This window comes from Camelina sativa, chromosome 14, assembly GCF_030686135.1.
Source record: "Camelina sativa cultivar CO46 ecotype springtype chromosome 14, ASM3068613v1".
NCBI classification, from domain to species: Eukaryota; Viridiplantae; Streptophyta; class Magnoliopsida; order Brassicales; family Brassicaceae; genus Camelina; species Camelina sativa.
In genome coordinates, this window is record NC_141893.1 from 33,277,467 (window position 1) to 33,301,067 (window position 23,601).

Below are 23,601 nucleotides of genomic sequence, written 5' to 3' on the forward strand. Positions count from 1 at the left end.
ACTATAGATGGGTAGAGAATGTATGTATGACATGATTGGACATGATCATGTGAATGGATGTAAGTATTTGTCTTCATGGAAAGACTGTTAAGACATGTGACTCTCTTTTTTTTTTTCTCTCTCTTTTCGTTGTTTCTCTTCTTCTTTATCCTGGTGAATCACAGACACTAATGCAAGAAACAAAGATGGAACTTTTGAATCCAATTTTCACTTGTTACTATCCTTGACGCAAAATGTCAAGCATATGTTCAACCTTTTATTGTTTCACACTAAAAAGTCATGCACTGTGGCTATACACTTCTTTTTTTTTGGTATGACTGTGGTTATACACTTCTATTTATATTAGGACTATATATAATATATCAATAGAAAATCAGCTTATTACTTCTCAAAATTATGTTTACTATTGACCACAAAGTACCCCACCCAACATACTGAAAAATGAACAAGGCAAATATGGGTCATATAATATTTGGACAAACAATTAATTTGAATTTGTCTACATGCATATTGGACTTGAGTCTTAAGCAATAAACCAACTCTTATACTTGGCCCATATAGAGACATGCCTTGGTACTTTTCAGACCACAAACTGAGATATAAACACCCGGGGGAGATCTATTGTTTGATTGACTGCGTTTATAAACTAAATCTTTAACAGTGATCCGGTTAAGAACAACATTTATAAAGTAGCAAACTTATGGAAAGCCGGCGCCTTAACAAAATGGTCTAAGCAGATTTTAACTCTATTTCTCTCTAGACAAAAACCTCAGACCAAATCACATGAGGGTGGAGGAGCGAATAAGTGGAGTGTTTGTGTAAGGATTCTGTCATCCTTTTAAGACAAAACTAGTTCTAGTAAGCAGCCATAAACTAACTAATCACCATTATATGAATAGTCCATATATACTTGAAAGAAATATTAATACTTTAACCAAGTATTAGCCCATGTGCAAACATAACTTGTAAATGAAAACCTTATAATGCAATTTCTGTTTTGGTAAGTCATCATTATACAGTTGTTCAACAAATTTGTAGACATATGAGTGATGCTTTCACATTATAAGTAGCACTTTCACATGCATGTATCATTCTATCTCGTTTTACTAATAAATCAAATTTTGAATACTACAAGAAAACTGCAAAATAAACACTGTTTATTATTAAAAAAAAAAGAAGTGGTTCAATCTTTAAATTGGTTGTTAAATTTGAGCAACAAGGGACATACATGAAGAGTTATGAAAAAGCAGACAATTTGGTCTAACAAAAGTTTAGGTTGTGACCTATCAAAAACACACAACAAGTACTTGTCTCTCAAGATTTCCCAATCTGAGGAAAACTTGGTGATTAGATTCATGATCCTAAAATCTGAGTGTCTAAAAATGTCTTATTAAGTAAACGACAGTTAGACAAACATTACTAAAACTTTCTCGCACAAATCAGTCTATTAAGAACACAACACCAAATCTATACACAAAGAGTAGGGAAAGTCTAATAATTTGTATTATATGATTCTGTGTTTTACAACTCATAAACAAGACAAAAAAAAAAAGATTGTAACTTTCAACAAACAGGGGCAAATCACCTCCCATCAAATCACTTCATAAACCCCAAAAATATTGGAATAAAACTAAAAAAAGAGAAAAAATAAAAATGTCAATCTGAATGAGAGTAATGATCATAATAGTCATCATCAAACGACGAAAGAGATCGATCATCATCATCATCATCACCATCAGAATAATAAACACGATGATTATAAAAATTATTATGATCAAAAGCAAATCGATCATCATCATCAGCATCCGATGATGAAGAAGAATCAGAATCAGATAAAGTCTCGTAGGTGTAGGAGTAGAAAGAATCTTGAGAAGGGAGACACATGAAAGTCCACAAACAGAGAACGAAACGACTCAATTGATTCACCGGGTAGCACACAGCTATGTCAAGAAGCTGCTCTGTATTGATCCTTTGCGACGACGGAACCCTCCATATCAGCTGCCACGTGTCGGTAGAGACTTCTGCCACAGCCATAATCGTCGCACTGTTGAACACCATTACTCAAATTCTCTCTCAGAGGCTGCGTTGTTGAATTGGGTGCGATGGCTTTATTTTTTTTGGTTGGTTACGATTTTGACTTTCGTCTCCGAGCCGTTTCGTGCTTTTCGTAAAGACTTTGTTGGTTTTTTTTTCGCAAGTTGACCGTTTTTTTTTTGTACAACAACCAACTAGGCTGAGAAAGATATGTTATTCAATTTGGACCTCAAAGTTATGATCTTTTAGAGAAATCATTCGTAAGCTGAAACCTTTGAGTTGCAAAACCAAAACAAGCCCAAAGCGGAAACCTTTTAGACAAGAACTAGATCTGTGGTTTTATAAGTTTCAGGTTTGTGTCCAATATTATAAGCCCAAACCATTTACTTGTAACTGGTAGAGAGTTGGAGCCACTGAAAATAGCAAACGGTCATTTGAAGATAAGGCCATGTTGTGAGTGAGTGTTTGTCTTCTTTCTTTCTCCATGGCTAAGCTCTGAAACGTATTCAGAGCCGTAACAATGGCTTTGCTTCATTCTATGAATGTTCCACATAGCAATTTTCCTTTGAGCAGATCTTCAAAGATTGTTTTGAACTCATCTTTTCCTTCTTTGCCACTTCAGTTTAATAGAAATGTTAAGATATTAGGATCTTATCTTCCACCATCAGCTTCAGCAGCAGCTTCACCGGCGTTTCCAGTTGACGTTGAGTATCTCCGGAGAGAGTTCTCTGGCCATGGAGCCACTTTCCAAGATATCGGTATAGTATATATCTTCTCTAGTTTCAGTCTTAAAAGTTGGATTACAAATTAAAAAAAAGCTTACAAATTTGATAATGGGGCAGGTGAGACATGTATTGCTAAACTAAAACTGGACAATGGGAGTTCAGCCAATGTTGTGTTGTCACGTGGGATGGTAACTTCATATAAAGTCCGAGTGTGGCATGGAGGCAAAGTGGAGATTCTCCATACATGGGTCGAACAAGAGGAAGAAGATGTAGTGATACGTGGAGGTGTTCAATCTGCATTTAGTACATCAGATTCTGATGAGATCATCAATGAATGGAGACTCCATGGGATCAGTGGAGATTCAAAGGATTGTGTTCAAATGGAGCTGAGACGAAGTGACAAGATCATTAGAGAGATTGAAATGAAACAGATCATAAGTCTGAGAGAAGAAACACTTAGCATTGAGATTTTTGTGACAAACAAAGGCAGTTCACCAGTTAGGCTTAAGGGTTGTTCACTTGTAAGTTATTTGACAGTGAGCACACCAGAAGCTACATATGCAGTTGGGTTAGAAGGTTCGGATTTTGTTGAAACAACGCCGTTTCTACCTCGTTTTGGAGTGGATCAAGGCGAGGAAGAAGAGGAAAGATCAGGGTTTGGTGGGGAAGAAGAGAGCAACTACAAACAGTTGAATGAAGAGATGAGTAGGATTTACACATATGCTCCAAAGAGTTTCACTGTCATTGATAGGGTAATAAGATTTACATACTAACTTTTCAATTCACATTTTATTTGTGGATTTAATGAAATGGGTTCATTTCCACAGGGAAGAAGAAACTCGGTGATAGTGGGAAGAGAAGGGTTTGAAGAAGTGTACATGTACAGTCCAGGTTCTAGACTTGAAAGTTACACAAAGTCTGCTTATGTATGTATTGGACCAACCTCATTGCTAAGTCCAATATCTTTGGAACCTGGTTGTGTATGGAGAGGTGTGCTACATCTTAACAATCCTAATTCCTAAGGGGCTTTCTAATATATATTAATAAATTGATTGGCTAACTAAAAGGTATCAAAACATATTTATTTTCAAGTTTCAACGTCCAAGTTACAATTGCAAATGACAAAAATCTCAAACCAAATCTCATAAGGGTGAAGGAGGCAATAAATGGAGGATAAGTGGGTGTGTTGTGTAGAGGATGGTGTATTTTTGGAGAGGGTAACAAACTCTTATGTCGTAGAACTGTCTGCGTTTCTATTCTGATTTCACCAACACAATCTATACGAATTATGCAATCTGTTTTCTGGAAGTTTCTTTTTTAAACAAATGAAAAGAGAAACCAAGACTTTCGATCAAATTCTTGATATTTAAAATACGGACACTGAAATGCTTTTTCAGTCTCAGACTTCGTGTCTTACTGGTCATTTAACGTTTATCTTGGAAAAGAGGATTTGCCGTACACTTAAAAAAAAAACATTTGGATAGATAGAAGAGAAATATTTTCATCTCCCCTCATTGACCTTGACTCCAAGCATTTGCTTAAGGTCACCGTTTCTAGGGGTCACAAACCCTGTGGAGTAGGACGAAGAAGCGTCTGTGTCTTTAGTTTGAAAGGCGCTGAAAGAGGAGCTTGAGGTGTCATCAAATCTCCAGTCGGTTAGGTAGCCTGGCTTAGAGGTTACATCACTGACCTCAACGTCTCCTGAAAGCATGGCCACCACTCTTGACATGGGTGGTCTCAAGCCATAAGATGTCTGAATGCACAACAGAGCAATTCCTATCATGCGTTTCACTTCTTCCATGTTGAATTCAGTCAGATCAGGATCTATTAGTTCCATTTCACGGCTTTTCTCGTGTAGATTCCATGCCTATATATACACACCACGTACGATTATATCGGCTTAAACCATATCCAATCAAAAATGTATAAGTAAATAACAAGAACGTACCCATTCAAGAAGATATTTTTTTTCTTCACCGAGGCTCACATCAGAGTTTGGCCTTCCACTCACTAGCTCAAGAGCCACAACACCAAAGGCATACACATCCGTTTTCTCTGTTAGATGTCCACGCATGGCATACTCTGGCGCAACATATCCACTGCATTGGTACAAGTACAAAATTATGTGTGAGAGTATAAACCCATAGTATTGTTGCAAAGAAGAAAATTAAGTTGAGGGTTTGGGGTTACGTACATGGTCCCTGCCACTCTGGTACTCATGTGCGTTTTCTTGTCATCGTATAACTTTGCAAGCCCAAAATCAGACACTTTTGGGAGAAGCTTAGAGTCAAGCAAAATGTTGCTGGCCTTCACATCCCTGTGTACTATGCAAACACTTGCCTCCTCGTGGAGGTAGGATAGACCTCTGGCTACTCCCAGGCATATCTCAAAACGGGTTGGCCAATCAAGATATAATTTTTTTTTACCTCCTGCAACATCCAAAATCAGCTTGGCAGAGAGTGAAAGATAAATAAGTACTAATCTTTCTGCTCATTACTGACCATGGCCAAAGAGTGCATGATCGAGACTTCCATTTGGGAGGTACTCATATACGAGCATACGATGATCTCCTTCATAGCAGCACCCGTAAAGCTTTACCAGGTTGCGATGCAAAACTGTAGAAATTGTTACGATTTCTGCTACAAATTGTCCCTTCCCGTGTCGGGATCCAACCGACAACACTTTCACAGCGATCTCTCTTCCATCACTCAGGTTCCCCTGTTAAAGTAATGTGTTAAATCATAACAAAAACACTTGTGTATTTTATTCATTTAAATGGCTTACCTTATAAACAGACCCAAACCCTCCCTCTCCAAGCTTGTTTGAGGGATCGAAATCTTGAGTAGCACTTTTAAGTTCAGAGTAAGTAAAAGTGTAAGGTTTTACGTCCATACTAAGCAGCTCTGCACAAAAAATATATATGAACCATTTTAAAGATCATAATATTCAAGCTCAAGGGCTTGTGTGTTGTTATGCCATGACATCTATACCTTCATCATCTGTGTAACGCTTTCTGCTTTTTCGGATGATGAAGAGAACCACGCCCACCAAAAAGATGATCAAAATTCCTATGCCAACAATAGCACCCACAAAAGTACCAGTGCCAAACTTTTCCCTTTGTGGTAGCCTATTAGCTACAGTTGGTGTAAAATCTGAACAACAATAAATATGTAACACTTATTAGGCCTCATGGAGATGCAGATAGAAAAAAGACCAGGCAAAAGAAGGAAAAAAGAATACGTCAGTTGTTATCGTGATACCTGGTTTTGCACTGACGGCCGATATCAGTGGCCCATAAGTACCCAAAACAGGAATACCAAATGATCCTTTGCCAGCCCAGAAAAGATGAATTTCAAGGTAATTTTCTGATACATTAATTGCTTTATATTCTCTCCGAACTACTCGGACAGTAGAGTCACCAACTGTTCTGCGTATATCAAAATCCTTTTCAACAAGTCTTCCCTGGAAACACGGAGCTTGGTCTCAGAGTTCAGCAAGAAGATTATTACGTACACACCAACAAGTTAACTTGTAAATTAAGCGTTAGGGAAGACCTGGACATAAATGTCGAAAGGTCGTCTTCCTAGACCTTTCCATGTGTTAGAACCAAGAATCAGTATTTCAGCAAACTGAAGTGTTACGGTATAGCCTCCATTTTCTAGCCCCAACCCATAATACCTTACGGAAGATGAAGAATGTCTTGCTGTCTGAAAAAGCTTTGAGTCGGAGTCCAAAGTGTTGACAACCCATACGTTATTGATCTTTCCGGCATAAGCTCCTACACTAGTGGCTGCCCATCTCTGAACATCACTCACGAAAAATGAAGCCAATCCAAGATCCTCCTCATCGCTCTCAAATACTGCTCCGCTAACAGACCGTATTTGTGATCCTCCGCAGTTGATCGAAAAGTCAGAATCTAGACCACCATTCATTAATAGATAACACCTTTAGCAAATCTTACTACATATTCCATCACAACATTAACATACTGAGCACAGTTGGGAACAACGGTTATATATATATCTCTGCCACACTTACAGATTCCTTTGCCTCGATTGCAAGGGAAGTTCTTCTGCAGGCACTTCAGTCCTGGTAAAACCCTTTTTTAACAAAATTGAAAACAGATTTAGAAAGAAGAAAAATAATAAAATGAAACTGGAATTTTCAGGCATCAACCAGAACCTATGTAATAAAATCACCTCTTCTCTAGACCTTCCAAGGTGAAGTTGTTAACAACAAGGTTGCTGCACAAATAACATACCATTAATTATATTATGATTATAATTACTAAATATATTTCCTATTAAAAGAAAAAGGAAGCCAACAAAATTTCTGAGATTGAAATTAAAAAACACCGTGAATATAAGTGTAGTAGAGATATATAATGTTTTGTTTACTTACAGATTCAGGTTTGGTAAGCTGACCCATGAAGGAAGACTACCAGACAAATCATTGTTCGAAACATCTCTGAAAAAAAAAAAAAGAATGATTAGGATCTACTCCAAAATCTGTTAAAAGTATTCCAAAACAGTTTCCTGATTATCGTGTACAAAACTAGAGTACGACATTGTGGCTTCCAATTTATAAAGGACTTCGTAACTTACATATGGCTCAACGTCTGGCTCTTTTGAGTGGGCAAAGAACCATTGAACGTGTTGTTTCCCAGAAACCTAATATGAAGACAACAAAGTTTTTTCCACAGTTTTCACTCGTAGATATACATACCAAGATAAAATTGAAGCCGGAATTTATGATTAAAACATAAAAATAAGTAGAAAACTTACAAGTGAGTAAGTCCACTTAAGTTGAAAAGTGAAGCCGGAATTGGTCCCTGTAGTTTGTTGAAGCTCAAATCACTGGAAAACAGACACCAATTACACATCAAGTTCAATGAACGGAGAAAATTGAGAAATAATTATATGATATTATCAATAGAGTATGTAAATGAGATATAACATGCGTATATATCAGCACTTCGGTCACAAATCATCTCACTCTTGTTTTACAGAATAGATTCCGAACACGCGGATGTATGTTGGGTACTCACACTTGTTTCAGACTTGAATATGCCCCGATATTAGAGGGTATTGTCCCTGTGAGATTGCTATTCCTAAATACTCTGCGACACATATATCATCAAAATGTTAAAATACACATATATATGGAGGAGAGGGAAACAGTTTATGAATTGTTGCCTTACAAAATATTTAGAGATTTCGTGCTTTTGATGAATTCAAGAGAAGAGCTTCCATTGGATATATCACCAAGATGCCTACATTTAGGATAGGACTATGTGGGAGGAGAGATGGAAAAAAAGAGAAAATAGTAATAAACAAGAAGACACCTGTGCAATACAACACATACAATTCTATCAAAGAAGTTAAGTTGGAAAATGACGACGGTATCGGACCACTCAAACTAGTTCCGTGAATTTTCCTGCAGTAAAACGCGGTAGAAGTCGCTAATAAAATCCCAAAGTTTAATAAATTTTCACTAGGACTACAAATTTAAAGAAAGAAAGGCATAAAAACAAGAGCAATGTAACAAATACGGTATATATAACTCCGTAAAAACTGAAATCATTCTTACAAGATAGTAAGTTTGCTCCATTTTCCTATAAATTCTGGTATCTGACCAGTAATGTCCAGATCGTTTAGCCAGCTGGTACAAAGCATTAAGGAACAAAATCACCTCACGGCAAGACGGAAAAAAACAAAAATGTAGCAAGAAATCCAACGACAAAACTTAATTATATGCTAACTAAATAAAAATAAAATCTTACGCCTCTTCCAGCTCTACAAGATTAGCAAATGATGAAGGTATTCCCCCACCACTCAGTCCAGAAGTTCCTAGATATCTGCGATACAATATTTCAATGTATAAAATATTTTCTAACACTTGATAACTTGAAAATATTTCTATTAATATTTTTAAAGTATATTTCATGAATAATTATATTAAACTTAAATATTACACACGCTACTTTTTAAAAGAAGTATGTAATTTAACTTAAACATTCAAATTTTTAAAAGTTTGTATCTGGTTTAATTCGGTTATATAATTTGACTGTTCACAAATTATATATATTTGATAGAATAATTTTTTTTTAAATATTATTATCAATATATTTAAAATTTATAAAACTTTTACAACGTTATGAAAAATTAAAATTATAGAAAATTTAAAATATGGACATATATAATCAACGAGATGAGTTTCAATCATTTTTTTTATATAATAATTTAACATTGATCCGACACTATCACACAGATTAAATTCTCATTTAATTTGTTCTTATTGTCAACACCACTAATATTATAATATTTAGTATGATGAACATTTTACAACATTGAAGGTGTGTTAGTTCCCTAAAAACAATTAAGGTATTTAATAAAACAATTAGTTGTAAGAAATTTATTTTACCTAGATAAAAATTGTAATACTATAAAATTCTAATTTTCAAAAATGCCCCAAGAAATTATCATGATAAAAATTTGATTTAAGAGTTCGTGGATCAAAAGATGGAGCATGTTAGAATTATATTGCCACTAGTCCGATATAGGATGAGTTAAAATGAAACTACTAATCTCTTTTGACATCTCTAGTTCTAAGTTTACAAGTGCAATACTAAATTGCTAAATTATAAATGGATGACTTAAATTTAAAAATATTATTAATTTTGGATTATATAATTATAATATTAAATAAAAAAAACCGTAAAAAAATAATATCATTATATATAAAAACGAGATTTCTTTTTGTTCAGTGATGTCAATTAATTACGAGCACTGCATGCATGGAGAAATGAATTACATAAAAGTACTGTGTAGATAATAGATTCTCACAATTTCAGTAGTTTCGCACAATTCCCAATCTCAGCTGGTATAGAACCGGAAAAGTTATTTACACCAATAGCACTGCATGCAGAACATATATACACGATTGGTGATGTATGTCAAAGTCTATACAGATTGGTGATGTATGTCAAAGTCTGACATTTTATGATATTTTTTTAAAGAAGAATTGAAGAAGCTTAATTATAATTACAGCGATCTCAATTCTGAAAGCAAACCAATTTCCTTGGGCAAGGGACCAGACAAGGCATTGACCCCAAAAGTCCTACAGTAATTGAGAAACAGTTGGAGCGTACGTGAGAGACGAGAAAGAGATATTTAAACGAAAAGGAAGAAAAAGGTTTCACTTAAGTAACATGCATGAGCCTTATAATTAGTATATTACAGCCATTCCATTCGAGTCAAATTTCCAATTGCAGGAGAAAGGGAGCCTGTAAGATAATTATAACCCAGATTCCTGAAAGAAAGAGGCATTATGTCATTTATGTTTTTTTTTTTTTTTTTTTTTTTTTTCATTTTTTGTTTTTGTTTTGAAAAAGATGTTTTGATAATGATAAGAAAAAGAAAGAGGAAAGGATCAAAGTCTATACAGATTGGTGATGTATGTCAAAGTCCAGAGCTCTGGAGGTATATGTCCTACAACATTCTTCTCAAAAACCTTGCTGTGAAAGTGAAACAACAATATCATGGCAACATCCAGTGGGTGAATTCACAAAGACAAAAAAGAGAGAGAAAGATATGTAAACTGTACAGTGCTGTGATGCGGCAGATTGTGGTGTTGACGAAATTGCAGTCGCATTTGATAAAAGGGTTGTAGTCATTGTCGTCGATGGCGATTCCCTCATCGATGGCCGCGCCGGAGCAAAGTTCACCGCTGATGTTCCATACGCTCGGAGCACGGATCCTCCAAGCCGCGAAGATGGAGTTCAAGGCTCGTGCTGTTGCAGTTTATCCCACAACAACAGTCAGTCGTCAGTCTTTTTTTTAAAACCAATCAAAAAGTTGTAATTAATTAATTCAAAGTACGTAGCGTATATATATCACCTTCGTCCGGATGAGTAGTAGTGGCTCCAGTTCGGTTTTGAGTTCGAACTAGGTGAACCGAACAGGAGATACACAAGAGCAACCAGACGGTGAGTAGCAGACACGTGGGCATCGTCGTGGACGGGAGGTTTTAAGCTTTGGTATGTGTAACTCTACTATGTATCATATCATCTTCGATCCCTATATATTTGCCTTAAAATTATTTTTTGTTTTTTTGTTATAAATATTGTCTGAAATTAAATTAGGTTTCTTGACTTGTAGTCATTGACTTATTGACTTGTATATGTACCAACCAAAACATGATAAGATATGATGATCCAATTACAATTTACTTCAATTAACGAAATTTACCGTCGGCTTGGAGTTGTCATTTTTCGTCGTCCTTTCCTCCAGCGTGATCGATGATAATTTTGGGAACATCCATTTATTATCAAGATAGAGACTTGTGAATATGCAAAAATGTTTTTGGAGGGAATTGAAAGACTTTTGATAACGTTTTAAGACTTTTGGGAACATCCACTTAATGTCTTTCTTTTTTTAAGGTTCACAATCAAACCAAAAAGCCTTTATGATTTAGTATGCTTTTTTTTTGTTTTTTTTTTTTTTTTGTATTGGGGCTTATTTGTAAAATAGTTACAGAGTTTTTTTTTTTTTTTTTGTTCACCAAGTTACATAGTTACAATGTACGTACGATACATTTCCAAGTCTTTTCGTTTTCAAACGAGGGCTTAAGAGAAGGTGAAAACATCATCTTAAAACGTAAAAAGGTTCATTTCAACTTTTGTGGGTGTTTCATGGTTGTGTAAGAGAGTTTTTGCGAGCTGAACAAATTCTCATATCGTATTCTACTTTTGTTTATTGAATGGTACAATTGTCTGCGTCTCTGTTTTGAATTCATCAACACAAAGTCAAAGACATGGATTTGCAAACCTATGCATATTTAGTGGCATAGTTACAAAAAGGAAAATAAAATTAACATAAAAGTTACAAAAAAAAAAAACACTTAGACCAAATTTTCAACATATGAAAATACGCGTCTTTGATTGCTTTTTCAGTGATATAGTCAAACCATGAATGGTGATATGAAAAAAACGGAATTAAGAAAAAAAAAACACAAAATTGCTTTTTGTTACCAATCATAGAACTTTTTTAAAAATATGGTTTTAGAAGAAAAAAATCAAAAAAAATGATCTGCGGTTTTACCCATCAGTTTATAGTGTGGATCGTTTTTGTAATCAATAATGGGTTTTCTATTGAAAAGAAGCAAAAGTGTTTTTAAAAATTAAAACAAATAACTAAAAGCAAAATCATTATTTTTCTTTTCTCTCTCTCATAAATTATAAATAACACAATAAATAAATATTAATTCACATATAATGTTCAAACTAAAAACTGGTGGACCATCTTCATTGCTAAGTCCGATCTCTTTGGAACCTGGTTGTGTATGGAGAGGTGTCCTACATGTTCACAATCCTAATTCCTAAGGCGTTATATTTTTAATATAATAATAACTTGATTGGTTAACTAAAAGGTATCAAAACAGTTATTTTAAAGTTTTAACCTCCAAGATCATCAAATTCTTCCAACAAGGAAAATCTATTATTCAACTCCACCAGCGGACAACCTCATTATGAAGTGCTCAAAACATTATTGAAATACAAGTGAAATTTGTTAAGAAAATAGTATCCTCATATAGTCACATACACAAAGGTCTGCTGTAAAACAAAAATTGATTAGAAAGTAATAATTCACAAATACTTAAATTTCACCATTTATCCCCAGCTTTTTTTTTGAATAAAATGTTAAATTATACTCAAAGAAAAAAATAGTTCTTTTACATCTAGTGCAACTTTGTGTTTTAAGAAATCTAGAATAAATCAATTACAAAAGCTAAGAGAAATCAACTCCAACTTGGAGCCCTTGAGGCGAACCAGAGCTGAAGACCCTCCTCGTACCGGCGATCACCTGTTGCATAGATAGACAAGAGTTGATTCCTCACTTGTTTATCTATCCAGGAAATGAGACGGACAGTCGAGTTGGGAGCATCACTATGCCTGCGAGCGTTTCGCTCCCGACAGATCGCGTGAACCGTAGCCTGGAAGACATAACAAGCGAGAAAACCAACCACTGTGTCAGACCAGCGATCAGACACACAAGTGATAAGAGTAGACCAGTCAGTGGTGTACTGATGCCTGAATATCCCCAGCTTTGAATCACCTTTCAACAAGGTATGTATAGATAGAAAAGAAACATTGTCATCTCCCCTCATTGATCTTCACGCCGTGCATTGGCTTAAAGTCGCCGTCTTTGGGCGTCACAAACCTCATGGAGGAGAATGAAGAAGCGCTTGTATCTTTAGTTTGAAAGGTGCTAAAAGAGGAGCTTGAGGTGTCATCAACTGTCCAGTCGGTTAGGTAGCCTGGCTTAGAGGTTACATCACTGACATCAATGTCTCCTGAAAGCATGGCCACCACTCTTGACATTGGTGGTCTCAATCCATAAGATGCCTGAATGCAAAGCAGAGCAATTCCTATCATGCGTTTCACTTCTTCCATGTTGAATTCAGTCAGCTCCTGATCGATTAGGTCACCTTCACGGCTTTGCTCGTGCTGATTCCATGCCTATCAATTGTACACCACGTTTAATATATCAGCGTATACCATTTAAAGATGTATAAAACTAACAGAACGTACCCAATCCAGAAGATATTTCTTTTCATCATCCAGGCTCGTATCATAGTTTTTCCTTCCACTCACTAGCTCAAGAGCCACAACACCAAAGGCATACACATCCGTTTTCTCTGATAGTTGTCCACGCATGGCATACTCTGGCGCAAGATATCCACTGCATTGGTAACACCATTTGTTATATAAACCTATAGTATTGTTGCAAAGAAGAAAATTAGTAGAGGGTTTGGGGATAGGTACATGGTCCCTGCCACTTTGGTACTCATGTGGGTATTACTGTCATCGTATAACTTTGCAAGCCCAAAATCAGAAACTTTTGGGAGCAACTTAGAGTCAAGTACTAATCTTTCTGCTCATTACCAAATAGTGCTTGATCGAGACTTCCATTAGGGAGGTACTCATATACGAGCAAACGATGATCTCCTTCATAGCAGCACCCGTAAAGCTTTACTAGGTTGCGATGCAGAACTGTAGAAATTGTTATGATTTCTGCTACAAATTGTCCCTTCCCGTGTCGAGATCCATCCGACAACACTTTCACCGCGATCTCTCTTCCATCACTCAGGTTTCCCTATTGAATCAATGTGTTAAATCATAACAAAAACACATTTGGTATGGGACCGGGCTTACCTTATAAACAGACCCAAACCCTCCCTCTCCAAGCTTGTTTGAGGGATCGAAATCTTGAGTAGCACTTTTAAGTTACCTTATAAACAGACCCAAACCCTCCCTCTCCAAGCTTGTTTGAGGGATCGAAATCTTGAGTAGCACTTTTAAGTTCAGAGTAAGTAAAAGTGTAAGGTTTTACGTCCATACTAAGCAGCTCTGCAACAAAAAAAAAAAAGTTATGAACCAATTTGAAAGTTGATATTCAAGCTCAAGGGCCTTGTAACTTGCTTGTGACATGTATACCTTTATCAACTGTGTAACGCTTTTTGCCTTTTCGGATGATGAAGATAACCACGCCCGCAAAAAAGATGCTCAAAAGTCCTAGGCCAAGACCAACACCCACAACTGTACCAGTCCTATACTTTTTCTTTGATGGCCTGTTAGCTACTGTTGGTGTAAAATCTAAACAAGAATATGTAACACTTAGGCATCAGGGGATGTCAAAAAAAAGGGGGAAAAAAAAAATTCGCCAGTTGTACTTGTTATGGTACCTGGTTTTGCACTGACAGCCGATATTAATGGCCCATAAGTACCCATAGTAGGAACACCAATTGATCCTTTGCCAGCCCATAAAAGATGAATTTCAAGGTAATTTTCTGATACATTTGCATTGTAATCTTTCTGAACACCTCCGACAGTAGCGTCACCACCAACTATTCGGCGTATATCAAAATCCTTTTCAACAAGTCTTCCCTGGAAACATATACGGAGCTAGGTTTCAGTTTTTCAGAATTCAGCAAGAAGATTATTGAAGTTACACCAACAATTTAACTTGTAAAAAAAACAAAAACAATTTAACTTGTAACGCGGTAGGGCAGACCTGGACATAAATGTCAAAAAGTCGTCTTGCTAAACCTTTCCATGTGTTAGAACCAATAATCTGTATTTCAGCAAACTGAAGTGTTACGGTATAGACTCCATTTTCAAGCCCCAACCCATAATACCTTAGGGAAGATGAAGATTTTCTTGCGGACCGAAAAAGGTCTGAGTCCAAAGCGTTAACAACCCATATATTACTAATACTCTGGGCAAAAAGTCCTACACTACTGGCTCCCCATCTCTGAACATCACTCACGACAAATGAAGCTGCTCCAAGATCCTCGTCCTCCCTCTCAAATACTTCTCCGCTAACAGACGGTAGTTGTGGGCCTCCGCAGTTGATGAAAAAGTCAGAATCTAGACCACCAGTCATTAATAGATAAAACCTTAAGCAAATCTTTTATCCAACAGAATACACGGTTAAGCACAACGTTTATGATGATATATATACATCTGTATTTGTCACACTTACAGATTCCTTTGCCTCGATTGCAGGGGAAGTTCTTCTGCAAGCACTTTAGTCCTGGTAAAACCCTTTTTAACAAAATGTAAACAGATTTAGAGAGAAGAGAAACAAAATATATTCAGGCATCAACAAGAACATACTTTAATAAAATCACCTCTTGTCGTTGAAAATAAAATAAAATAAAATCACCTCTTCTGTAGACCTTCCAAGGTGAAGTTGTTAACAACAAGGTTGCTCCAAAAATAACATACAGTCTTACAAAAGAAAAAAGAAGCGCTGAGATTGAAAAACACCGTTAGTATATTTAGTAGAGAGTGTTTTGTGTACTTACAGTTTCAAGTTTGGTAAGCTGACCCATGAAGGAAGACTACCAGACAAATCATTGTAGGATACATCTCTGAAAGAATAACGTACAGAATATGTTATATAATCAAAAACAGTTTCCAGATTATATTTATGATCAGGACTTTGTGGCTTTCAAAGGTGATTAATTAGAAAGGACTTTGTAACTCACATATTGCTCAAACTCCGGCTCTTTTCAGTGGGCAAAGAACCATTCAGCGTGTTGTTTCCCAGAAACCTAATATGACGACAACAAAAGTGTTTTCCACAGTTATATATCACTGGTAGTGGTCGGGAATACATACCAACATAAAGACCTAAAAAAAAAAAAAGTTAAAACTTACAAGTTGAAAAGTGAAGCCGGAATTGGTCCCTGTAGTTTGTTGAAGCTCAAATCACTGGAAAACAGACACGAACCACACATCAAGTTCAATGAACGGAAAAAAATCGAGAAATAATTATATGATATAGTCAGCAATGTTAAGATCACTTTGGGTGGCTTTTACAAATCATCTCACTAGCTCGTACGTATGTTGTAGTAACTTACACTTGTTTCAGTTTTGAGTATTCCCCGATATTAGAGGGGATTGTCCCAGTGAGATTGCTGTTCCTAAATGTTCTGCGACTCATATCATCAAATGTTAAATACAAGGAGGAGAGGGAAACATTTCTCACATCTTGGAGTAGAATTGTTGCCCTTACAATGTATTTAGAGATTTCATGTTTTTGATGAATTCGAGAGAAGAGCTTCCATTGGAGATATCACCAACACTCCTACAATATTTTAGGATAGGATTATAAACGTAGAGGAGAAGATAGTAACTAAGAATTGATTTTGGCACCAATGCAACTAACACATACAGGTCTGTCAAAGAAGTTAAGTTGGAAAATGACGACGGTAGCGGACCACTCAAACGAGTTCCGTGAAGTTTCCTGCATGCAGTTAAACATGCCATGCATGAAGAATTTCCCACTATGACTAAAAAAATTAAGGAAAAAAATGAAATCATTCTTACAAGATAGTAAGTCTGGTCCATTTTCCTATAAATTCCGGGATCGGACCAGTAACGTCCACATCGTTTAACCAACTGGTTACAAACATTAAGGAAAAACTTACCCCAAGAAAAAAATAATGTGAAGTCACAAATAGGTATATAACAAAAATTAATGTAGAAATCCAACTATGAAACTTAACTATATGCGAATTCAATAAAAATGAAAACCTTACGCGTCTTGCAGCTCTACAAGATTAGCAAATGATGAAGGTATTTCTCCACTAAGTCCAGAATTTCCTAGGTATCTGCAATAAAAATAATAACAAAACTAGATGATGATTATGAAAGATTATTAATCAAACACTGCAGAGATTAACTTTAGCAAAAAACACTGCAGAGATTAGTGAATTACACAAAAGTATTATATATATCATATATGTTTCTCACATTTTCAGTAGTCTTGTGCAGTTCCCAATCTCAGCTGGTATAGGACCGGAAAAGTTATTTAGACCAATACCTCTGCATACAAAAAAGATATATGTTCAATATTAAGGAAGCATCAAAATCTGACATTTACTATGTTTTTTTTAAATAAGAAGAAAAAGCTTACAGCGATTTTAGACTTGTAAGCAAACCAATTTCCTTGGGAAAGGGGCCAGACAAGGCATTGACCCCAATAGTTCTACAGTTGTTGAGAAACCGTTGTAGCGTGAGAGACAAGAAAGAGAGAATTAAAAAGAAAAGGAAGAAGAATTAAGGTTTCATTCAATCAACATGAGCCTTATATTACATCCATTCCAGTTGAGTCAAGTTCCCAATTGCAGGAGAAAGGGAGCCTGTTAGATAATTTTGAGCCAGGTTTCTGAAAGAAAGATGCATGTCGTCATCTTTTGAGTATTTTTTTTCTTTTTCTTTTAAGTGAAGGAAAGGGTAAAAGTCTATACAGATCGGTGAGGTATGTCAAAGTCCAGAGCAGTGGAGGTATAGGTCCTGATACATCTTTCGCAAAAACCTTGCTGTGAAAGTGAAACAACATTGATCGAAGAGGTGATAGATAAAAATATTTAAGGAAAAACAAAAAGAAGAAGAGAAATATATATGTATGTACAGGGCAGTGATGCGGCAGATTGTGGACTTGTCGAAATAGCAGTCGCATTTTATTAAAGGGTTGTAGTTTTTGTCCTCCATGGTGATTTCCTCCTTGATGGCAGCGCCGGAGCAAAGTTCGCCGCTGATGTTCCATTCCCTCGGAGCCTTGATCCTCCAAGCCGCGAATATGGAGTTCAAAGCTCGCGCTGTGTGCATGCAATTTATCCCACAACTGTCAGTTTGTTTAAACCAAACATGCAACTTTTGTAATTTAATTATTTCAGTAAAGTACCTTCTATAGGAATGAATGCTTGATATTATTCCAAGAGGAGTGTACAATATATATAGGAGATTGACATATGTAATTAGGGTACATATAATTACAAGTAATTACAATTAGGTCCTATAGTTATCTCTCTCTTACACGCCCCCGCAAGATGGAGGGGCTTGAGCAACTCCAAGCTTGGAAGTACATTCAAGGAACTGTTGACGTGGGAGTGGCTTTGTCAACACATCCGCAAGTTGATCATGTGTAGAGACATGAGACACCCAAAGAGTACCAGCCTGAACATATTCTCGAACAAAGTGGAAGTCGATGGCTATATGTTTCATGCGAGAATGAAAGACAGGATTGGCAGAGAGGTAAGTCGCCCCAACATTGTCACAATAGATTACCGGAGGAGAGGTGAGAGTGATGCCAAGTTCCGACAGTAGAGTACAGACCCAACTCAGCTCAGCCGCAGTGTTCGCTACCGCCTGATACTCCGCTTCAGTCGACTATCGAGCAACACTCCGCTGTTTCTTGGAGGACCACGAAATGGGATTCCCACCAAGATAGAGAATGTACGCATTGGTAGAAACACAATTGTTAAGATGACGAGACCAATCGGCGTCAGAGTATGCATGTAAGATGGTCGGTGAATCGGAGTAGATAAAGATGCCATGCGAGGGTGTACCGGCGAGGTAGCGAAGGATGCGTTTTGCAGCCTGCCAATGTAGCTCGGTGGGGCAGTGCATAAAATGTGACAGGCGGTTGACTGCGTAGGCGATGTCTGGTCTCGTGAATGAGAGGTATTGGAGACTACCAATCACAGTTCGATACTCACTTGGGTTGGCGAGTGGAGTGCCGGAAGTGATAGTTAACGGCGGAGAGGAGGCCATCGGTACCGTCACCGGACTGAATGTTTCGGTATAATCATGTCCATACTCCTGTGTGTAACCTTTCGCAACCAGTCGTGCTTTGTACCTTTCAAGCTCACCATTAGCTTTATATTTAAGTGTGAATATCCACTTACAACCAATGACATTCTGTGATGGATGGGGAGGAACAAGTTCTGCGGTACCATTGCGTGTCTGAGCATTAATCTCATCACACATAGCTTGTCGCCAGTTAGGATCCCGCAACGCTTCCGCTACCGTTGTTGGGATGTGAGGTCAAAGTTTGGTGGTTGTGGCAGTGAGTGAAAATTTTGTGTTTGGTTTAGTAATATGGTTTTTGGCTCTTGTTTGCATGGGATAAGTGTTTAGTGGTAGGGGCGGTGGAGAAGGTGATGGAGATGATGATGGTGTAGGTTGAGGAGTCGGTGAAGGAGGTGGTGTAGGATGAGCTGGTGGTGATGGTGGTGTTGGTGGAGGAGTCGGTGATGGCGAATGACGTGAGGAAGATGACGGTGATGTAGGAGAGGCGGGACTTATGGGCTCTCGTGGTGTTGATTGCGAAGTCGGTGATGGTGAGGGAAGCGTTGCAGGGGACATGGTGACTTGCGGTGAAGAGAGTACCGGAGCTGGTGAGGGTGAAGAGGAAGATGGTGGCGTGACAGGGTGAAGAACAGAACACAGGGGTGTGATTGACGGAGACGTGAGTGACCGAGTCTGTAACGGTATGGTAGTGGGACGCATATCGGGAACGACTTCATGAGAAGGAGAGGACACCAAAGGGGATTGAAAAGAGGCAAAAGGATATTGAGTCTCCTCAAACTGAACACGTCGTGATGTGTAAATCCGGTCAGTGGCGTTATCCAAGCAAAGAAAGGCACTCTGGGTGAGTGAATAGCCAAGAAAAACACATGAGACTGAGCGAGGTTCAAGCTTGTGAGCCGTGTATGGTCGAAGCCATGGTAAACACAAGCAGCCAAAGATTCGAAGCTTGCCATAGTTTGGAGGTTGACCAAATAGCTTCACATATGGAGACTCATTGCCCAACACCGGTGTTAACATCCGGTTAATGAGATACACAGCCGTAGCAAAGGCGTATGTCCAATAACCCAGTGACATAGAAGCAGTACTGAGCAAGGTGAGGCCGGTCTCGACAATGTGGTGGTGTTTCCGTTCAGAAACACCATTATGTTCCGGTGTATGCGGTGGTGTTGTGAGATGTGTGATACCACATTCTACAAGAAACAAACGCAGCGCAATGAACTCGCCACCATTGTCAGAATATATTGTTCCAATTTTGCGTTTAAACTTGTTCTCCACAAGGGCGATAAACGCAACAAACACTTCACGGACTTGAGACTTGAGTTTGAGAGGATAAAGCCATGTGTATCGGGTGTAATGATCAACGATAACCAAGTAATACTTATAGTTATCAACAGAAACAATTGGAGAAGTCCAAACATCAGAATATAAGTATTCAAGAGGATAGTGAGATGTAATTGTGTTTGAGGAAAATGGTAGTTTGTGACTTTTATTGATGGAACAACCAGAACAAAACAAATGTTTTTGTGATGAAGAAGAAACAGGTAAAGAAATTTTTTGAATAAGTGTTTGTAAAATAGAAGAGGAGGGATGGCCAAGTCTCAAGTGCCAAGAAGTGATGTCGGTCTTTGGAGTAGGAGAAGCAAACATCGGAAACGGTATCGTGACTGGCCACTCATATGTCTCATTCTTTGTCCGTCCTTGGAGCAATCGGACCCCCGTGTTGAGATCCTTCACCTGAAAAGCAGTAGGAGAAAATTCCACCGTGACAACATTAGCATTACACAGTCGATAAACAGAAATGAGGTTCTACTTAACATCAGGAACATATAAGACATCCTTCAAAAGTAAAGAACGAGATGGTGTAGGGAGTAAAGCAGAACCAGTGTGTGTGATCGGTAAACCAGAACCATCAGCAATGGTCACCTCCTCGCCACCAGTGTAGGGCTGATGCAATGCTAAATTGTTCAGATCCGAAGTGAGATGGTGTGTAGCACCACTGTCCAACAGCCAATTCCCCACATTGTAAGGTTGAGCCATCACCATATGGGCACGCGGCTGCCATGGTGGATATGCGGAGACAGAGGAATTGGTGGAGCCGCACGGGAGACCTTGGAGCTGGAATTGGGAGCAGCGACGCACACTATGTCCATGAACCCCACAAATCTGACACTTGCCTTGGGTACGAGCGTGGAGTGTATTGTGAGCGGTTGGACGGGTGATGCTGATTCCAGTTGTTGTGGCGGTTGTTGTGACGACCATTGTTGCGGTAGTTGTTATTATTGTTGTTGTTGTTGTGGCGATAGGAGACAGCATGGGCAGTGACCGGAAGAGAAGAAGCAACAGCAGCTTTGGTGGCAAGCTTGGACTCGAAGTTAAGGAGTTTCTCGTACACCTCCGTCAACGATGGTATGTGGTCACGACCCTCAATCTGATCAACCACTGTCTTGTAGTCATCAGGGAGCCCTTCTAGAATGAACTCAATTTGAGACTCATGTTCCACCGGTTTACCAAGATGAGCGAGTTGTGAACCCTTGCTAAACTCATCAATCGTCTTTGTCCCCTTCGTCCAGTGCTTCAGTTGTGCACGTAGTTGTTGAACATGGACATGACTCAGGTTGGCATAGGTAGAAGAGAGAGTGCTTCAGATGTCAGCAGCCGTTATTGCCTTCGAGAGAAGAGGCTGGACAGAAAGCGATATAGCACCAAGTAGGGCGCTGTAGATCAACCGATCTTGACGCTTCTAGAGTGTATATGCGTCATTTGGTTTGACAACACCATTAACGGTGACCATTTCAGGAGGAACAGAGCCAGATCCGGTAACATAAGGAGCAAGATCGTACCCATCGAGGAGCGCAAGAATTTGGCGGCTCCACATCAGGAAGTTGGTCGACGTGAGCTTCGTCACATTCGACATGTTGAGAGTCAGCAAGACGGGAGAGTCGGAGACAGCAATGGTCTCAGAAGCAGCGACCGGTGAGCTAGTAGCAGACATGATCAAAGAAGAGAGAGAGAGAGGTGCAGGGAAGAAATAGAAGAAAGGAGGCGGTCATAAAAAAAAATTTAGTATTTTAGGTATTGTGTGTGTTCTGATACCATATAGGAATGAATGCTTGATATTATTCCAAAAGGAGTATAAAATATATATAGGAGATTGACATATATAATTAGGGTACATATAATTACAAGTAATTACAATTAAGTCCTATAGTTATCTTTTTTTTACACCTTCGTCGGGATGAGTAGTGGCTACGGTTAGGTTTTGAGCTCGAACCATGTGAACCTAACCGGAGATACACAAGAGGAACCAGACGGTGAGAAGCAGACACGTCGGCATCGTCGCTCGGCAGCGGTTTAATTCTACTCTTTTTTAGTATATTTTTATTTTTTAAACCAACGGTTGACTGACACAAAAGCTTCGGTGTATATCGCCTCCCTTATAATGTATTAACTTTTTAATAATTGTCTTAAATTATCTTTCTTGACTTATATTCATTGACTCATATAATAACCAACCAAATCATGATAAGTGGACCACCGTCTCATTTATTTATGTTTTGACGGCAAGTAAGCAAAATATCTTATTGGGATTAGGTAATTATTATTCTAAAAATTTAGAATAAAATATAATTTATATAATTATTTTTATAAAGTTTTTGGATAATATATTATGCAATAAAATTATATACTAAATATGATGATTTAAAAAAAATATCTATTTTGTAAGTTTTATATTGTTAATTTTGTAATTTTATGTATGATAAACAGTTATGTTAATTTGTTGTTTATTTTTATTTTAATTTTTGAACGTATCTGGTGAAAGTTTTTTAATATGACCCGTGTTTAGGTAAGATTTTATTTTTAGTTGCACAATAAGATTTCGGAAATCACGATTAAGTGTGATAAATTGCCAAGATTTTATTAATTTTTACGCCTAAGAATATATTTTTATGCCTAACAGTATATATTTTGTAACAATACATGTAATACTAAAGATTTTATTTAGGAAATTGGATAAATCATTGGAATATTCTCTTTAAAAAAATTCTTTAGGATATTCTTAAGTGTATTCATATACCCCACATATTGACCAATTAATCTATAACGTTTTTTTGTAACCAACATATATTTAATGTATAACATATTTTGTAACCAACTTATAAAAATTATATAGTCTACAATAAAATGTTGTGTACTTCCGTTTTATTATATAGCCCACATATTGACAAATTAATCTATAATGGTTTTTTGTAACCAACCTATATTTAATGTATAATATATTTTGTAACCAACTTATAAAAATTATATACCTTACAAAAAAAATGTTGTGTACTTCCGTTTTATTATGTAGGGGATAGTGTCCCGATTACATTCGACTTCAACTCCCGACCAGTCGTGTATGTTTTCTTTGTATGCAAATGTTTTCGCGGAAGTAAAGACTTTTGACAACTTAGCTTTAAACACTTAGGACAACTTGCTGTTTTCTCTCCTAAAGTTAACTTAAAGCTATCCTAAGCTTTTCTGCTTATAACCCATGCATGTTTCTAATCTATTCTAATGAAAACTAAAAAATTATTAGCCAGTGCTTGTCGTAGAATGTAGATTTCAGTTTCTACTTATGACTTCTAAAGTTGCAGGAAGTGAGGATTGTTTTGTTGGGATAAGTTTGAGAGAAGCTTG

At 37.4% G+C, this 23,601-nt stretch overlaps 3 protein-coding genes and 1 pseudogene across 6 annotated transcripts; 1 reads left to right on the top strand and 3 right to left on the bottom strand.

Moving 5' to 3' along the window:
• Positions 1–1,481: 1,481 nt before the first annotated feature.
• Positions 1,482–2,058, bottom strand: LOC104742976 (uncharacterized). Its single transcript, XM_010464083.3, has one exon. It carries the CDS (start codon positions 2,056–2,058, stop codon positions 1,657–1,659), a length of 402 nt encoding a protein of 133 aa, XP_010462385.2. The 3' UTR covers positions 1,482–1,656.
• A 262-nt stretch (positions 2,059–2,320) lies between these two features.
• Positions 2,321–3,819, top strand: LOC104742977 (protein NDH-DEPENDENT CYCLIC ELECTRON FLOW 5-like). The gene is made up of 3 exons (XM_087484025.1): positions 2,321–2,792; positions 2,877–3,511; positions 3,587–3,819. The coding sequence occupies exons 1-3, from the start codon at positions 2,555–2,557 to the stop codon at positions 3,779–3,781; spliced, it is 1,068 nt and encodes a 355-aa protein (XP_087340151.1). The 5' UTR covers positions 2,321–2,554; the 3' UTR covers positions 3,782–3,819.
• A 285-nt stretch (positions 3,820–4,104) lies between these two features.
• Positions 4,105–10,852, bottom strand: LOC104742978 (putative LRR receptor-like serine/threonine-protein kinase At1g56140). Of its 3 annotated transcripts, XR_015579860.1 has the most exons (25): positions 10,658–10,852; positions 10,365–10,551; positions 10,204–10,275; positions 9,999–10,070; positions 9,807–9,878; positions 9,605–9,676; positions 8,542–8,616; positions 8,349–8,420; positions 8,124–8,195; positions 7,960–8,031; positions 7,807–7,878; positions 7,544–7,615; positions 7,364–7,429; positions 7,161–7,226; positions 6,959–7,003; positions 6,798–6,859; positions 6,438–6,675; positions 6,314–6,348; positions 6,020–6,221; positions 5,750–5,911; positions 5,544–5,662; positions 5,261–5,477; positions 4,954–5,188; positions 4,708–4,858; positions 4,105–4,626 (listed from the first exon to the last, which is right to left on the bottom strand). XR_015579860.1 is itself a non-coding variant. In XM_087484022.1 (24 exons), the coding sequence occupies exons 1-24, from the start codon at positions 10,767–10,769 to the stop codon at positions 4,261–4,263; spliced, it is 3,075 nt and encodes a 1,024-aa protein (XP_087340148.1). In that variant the 5' UTR covers positions 10,770–10,852; the 3' UTR covers positions 4,105–4,260. The 3 variants fall into 3 exon arrangements, 1 of the variants encoding a protein (XP_087340148.1); XR_015579859.1 differs by lacking the exon at positions 6,314–6,348; XM_087484022.1 differs by having other exon boundaries at positions 6,314–6,675.
• A 1,331-nt stretch (positions 10,853–12,183) lies between these two features.
• On the bottom strand, positions 12,184–22,273 carry LOC104744172 (putative LRR receptor-like serine/threonine-protein kinase At1g56130; annotated as a pseudogene). Its single transcript, XR_015579861.1, has 24 exons — positions 22,150–22,273; positions 17,744–17,930; positions 17,580–17,651; positions 17,426–17,497; positions 17,246–17,317; positions 17,083–17,154; positions 16,869–16,940; positions 16,657–16,728; positions 16,502–16,573; positions 16,343–16,414; positions 16,188–16,259; positions 15,985–16,038; positions 15,813–15,878; positions 15,630–15,695; positions 15,488–15,532; positions 15,305–15,366; positions 14,834–15,189; positions 14,505–14,706; positions 14,257–14,415; positions 14,051–14,169; positions 13,585–13,915; positions 13,351–13,501; positions 12,883–13,278; positions 12,184–12,372 (listed from the first exon to the last, which is right to left on the bottom strand). The product of XR_015579861.1 is annotated as a putative LRR receptor-like serine/threonine-protein kinase At1g56130 (transcript).
• Between the last annotated feature and the right edge of the window lie 1,328 nt (positions 22,274–23,601).

Excerpts from the sequence above, each read along its gene's own strand:
- LOC104742977 (XM_087484025.1), top strand. The coding sequence starts at position 2,555 with ATGGCTTTGCTTCATTCTATGAATGTTCCACATAGCAATTTTCCTTTG. Across the intron at positions 2,793-2,876 it reads AGCCACTTTCCAAGATATCG|GTGAGACATGTATTGCTAAA; the intron begins GTATAGTATATA and ends ATAATGGGGCAG. Across the intron at positions 3,512-3,586 it reads GTTTCACTGTCATTGATAGG|GGAAGAAGAAACTCGGTGAT; the intron begins GTAATAAGATTT and ends TCATTTCCACAG.
- LOC104742976 (XM_010464083.3), bottom strand. The coding sequence starts at position 2,058 with ATGGTGTTCAACAGTGCGACGATTATGGCTGTGGCAGAAGTCTCTACC.
- LOC104742978 (XM_087484022.1), bottom strand. The coding sequence starts at position 10,769 with ATGCCCACGTGTCTGCTACTCACCGTCTGGTTGCTCTTGTGTATCTCC. Across the intron at positions 10,552-10,657 it reads TACTACTCATCCGGACGAAG|CACGAGCCTTGAACTCCATC; the intron begins GTGATATATATA and ends AAACTGCAACAG. Across the intron at positions 8,196-8,348 it reads TGGAGCAAACTTACTATCTT|GAAAATTCACGGAACTAGTT; the intron begins GTAAGAATGATT and ends GTTTTACTGCAG.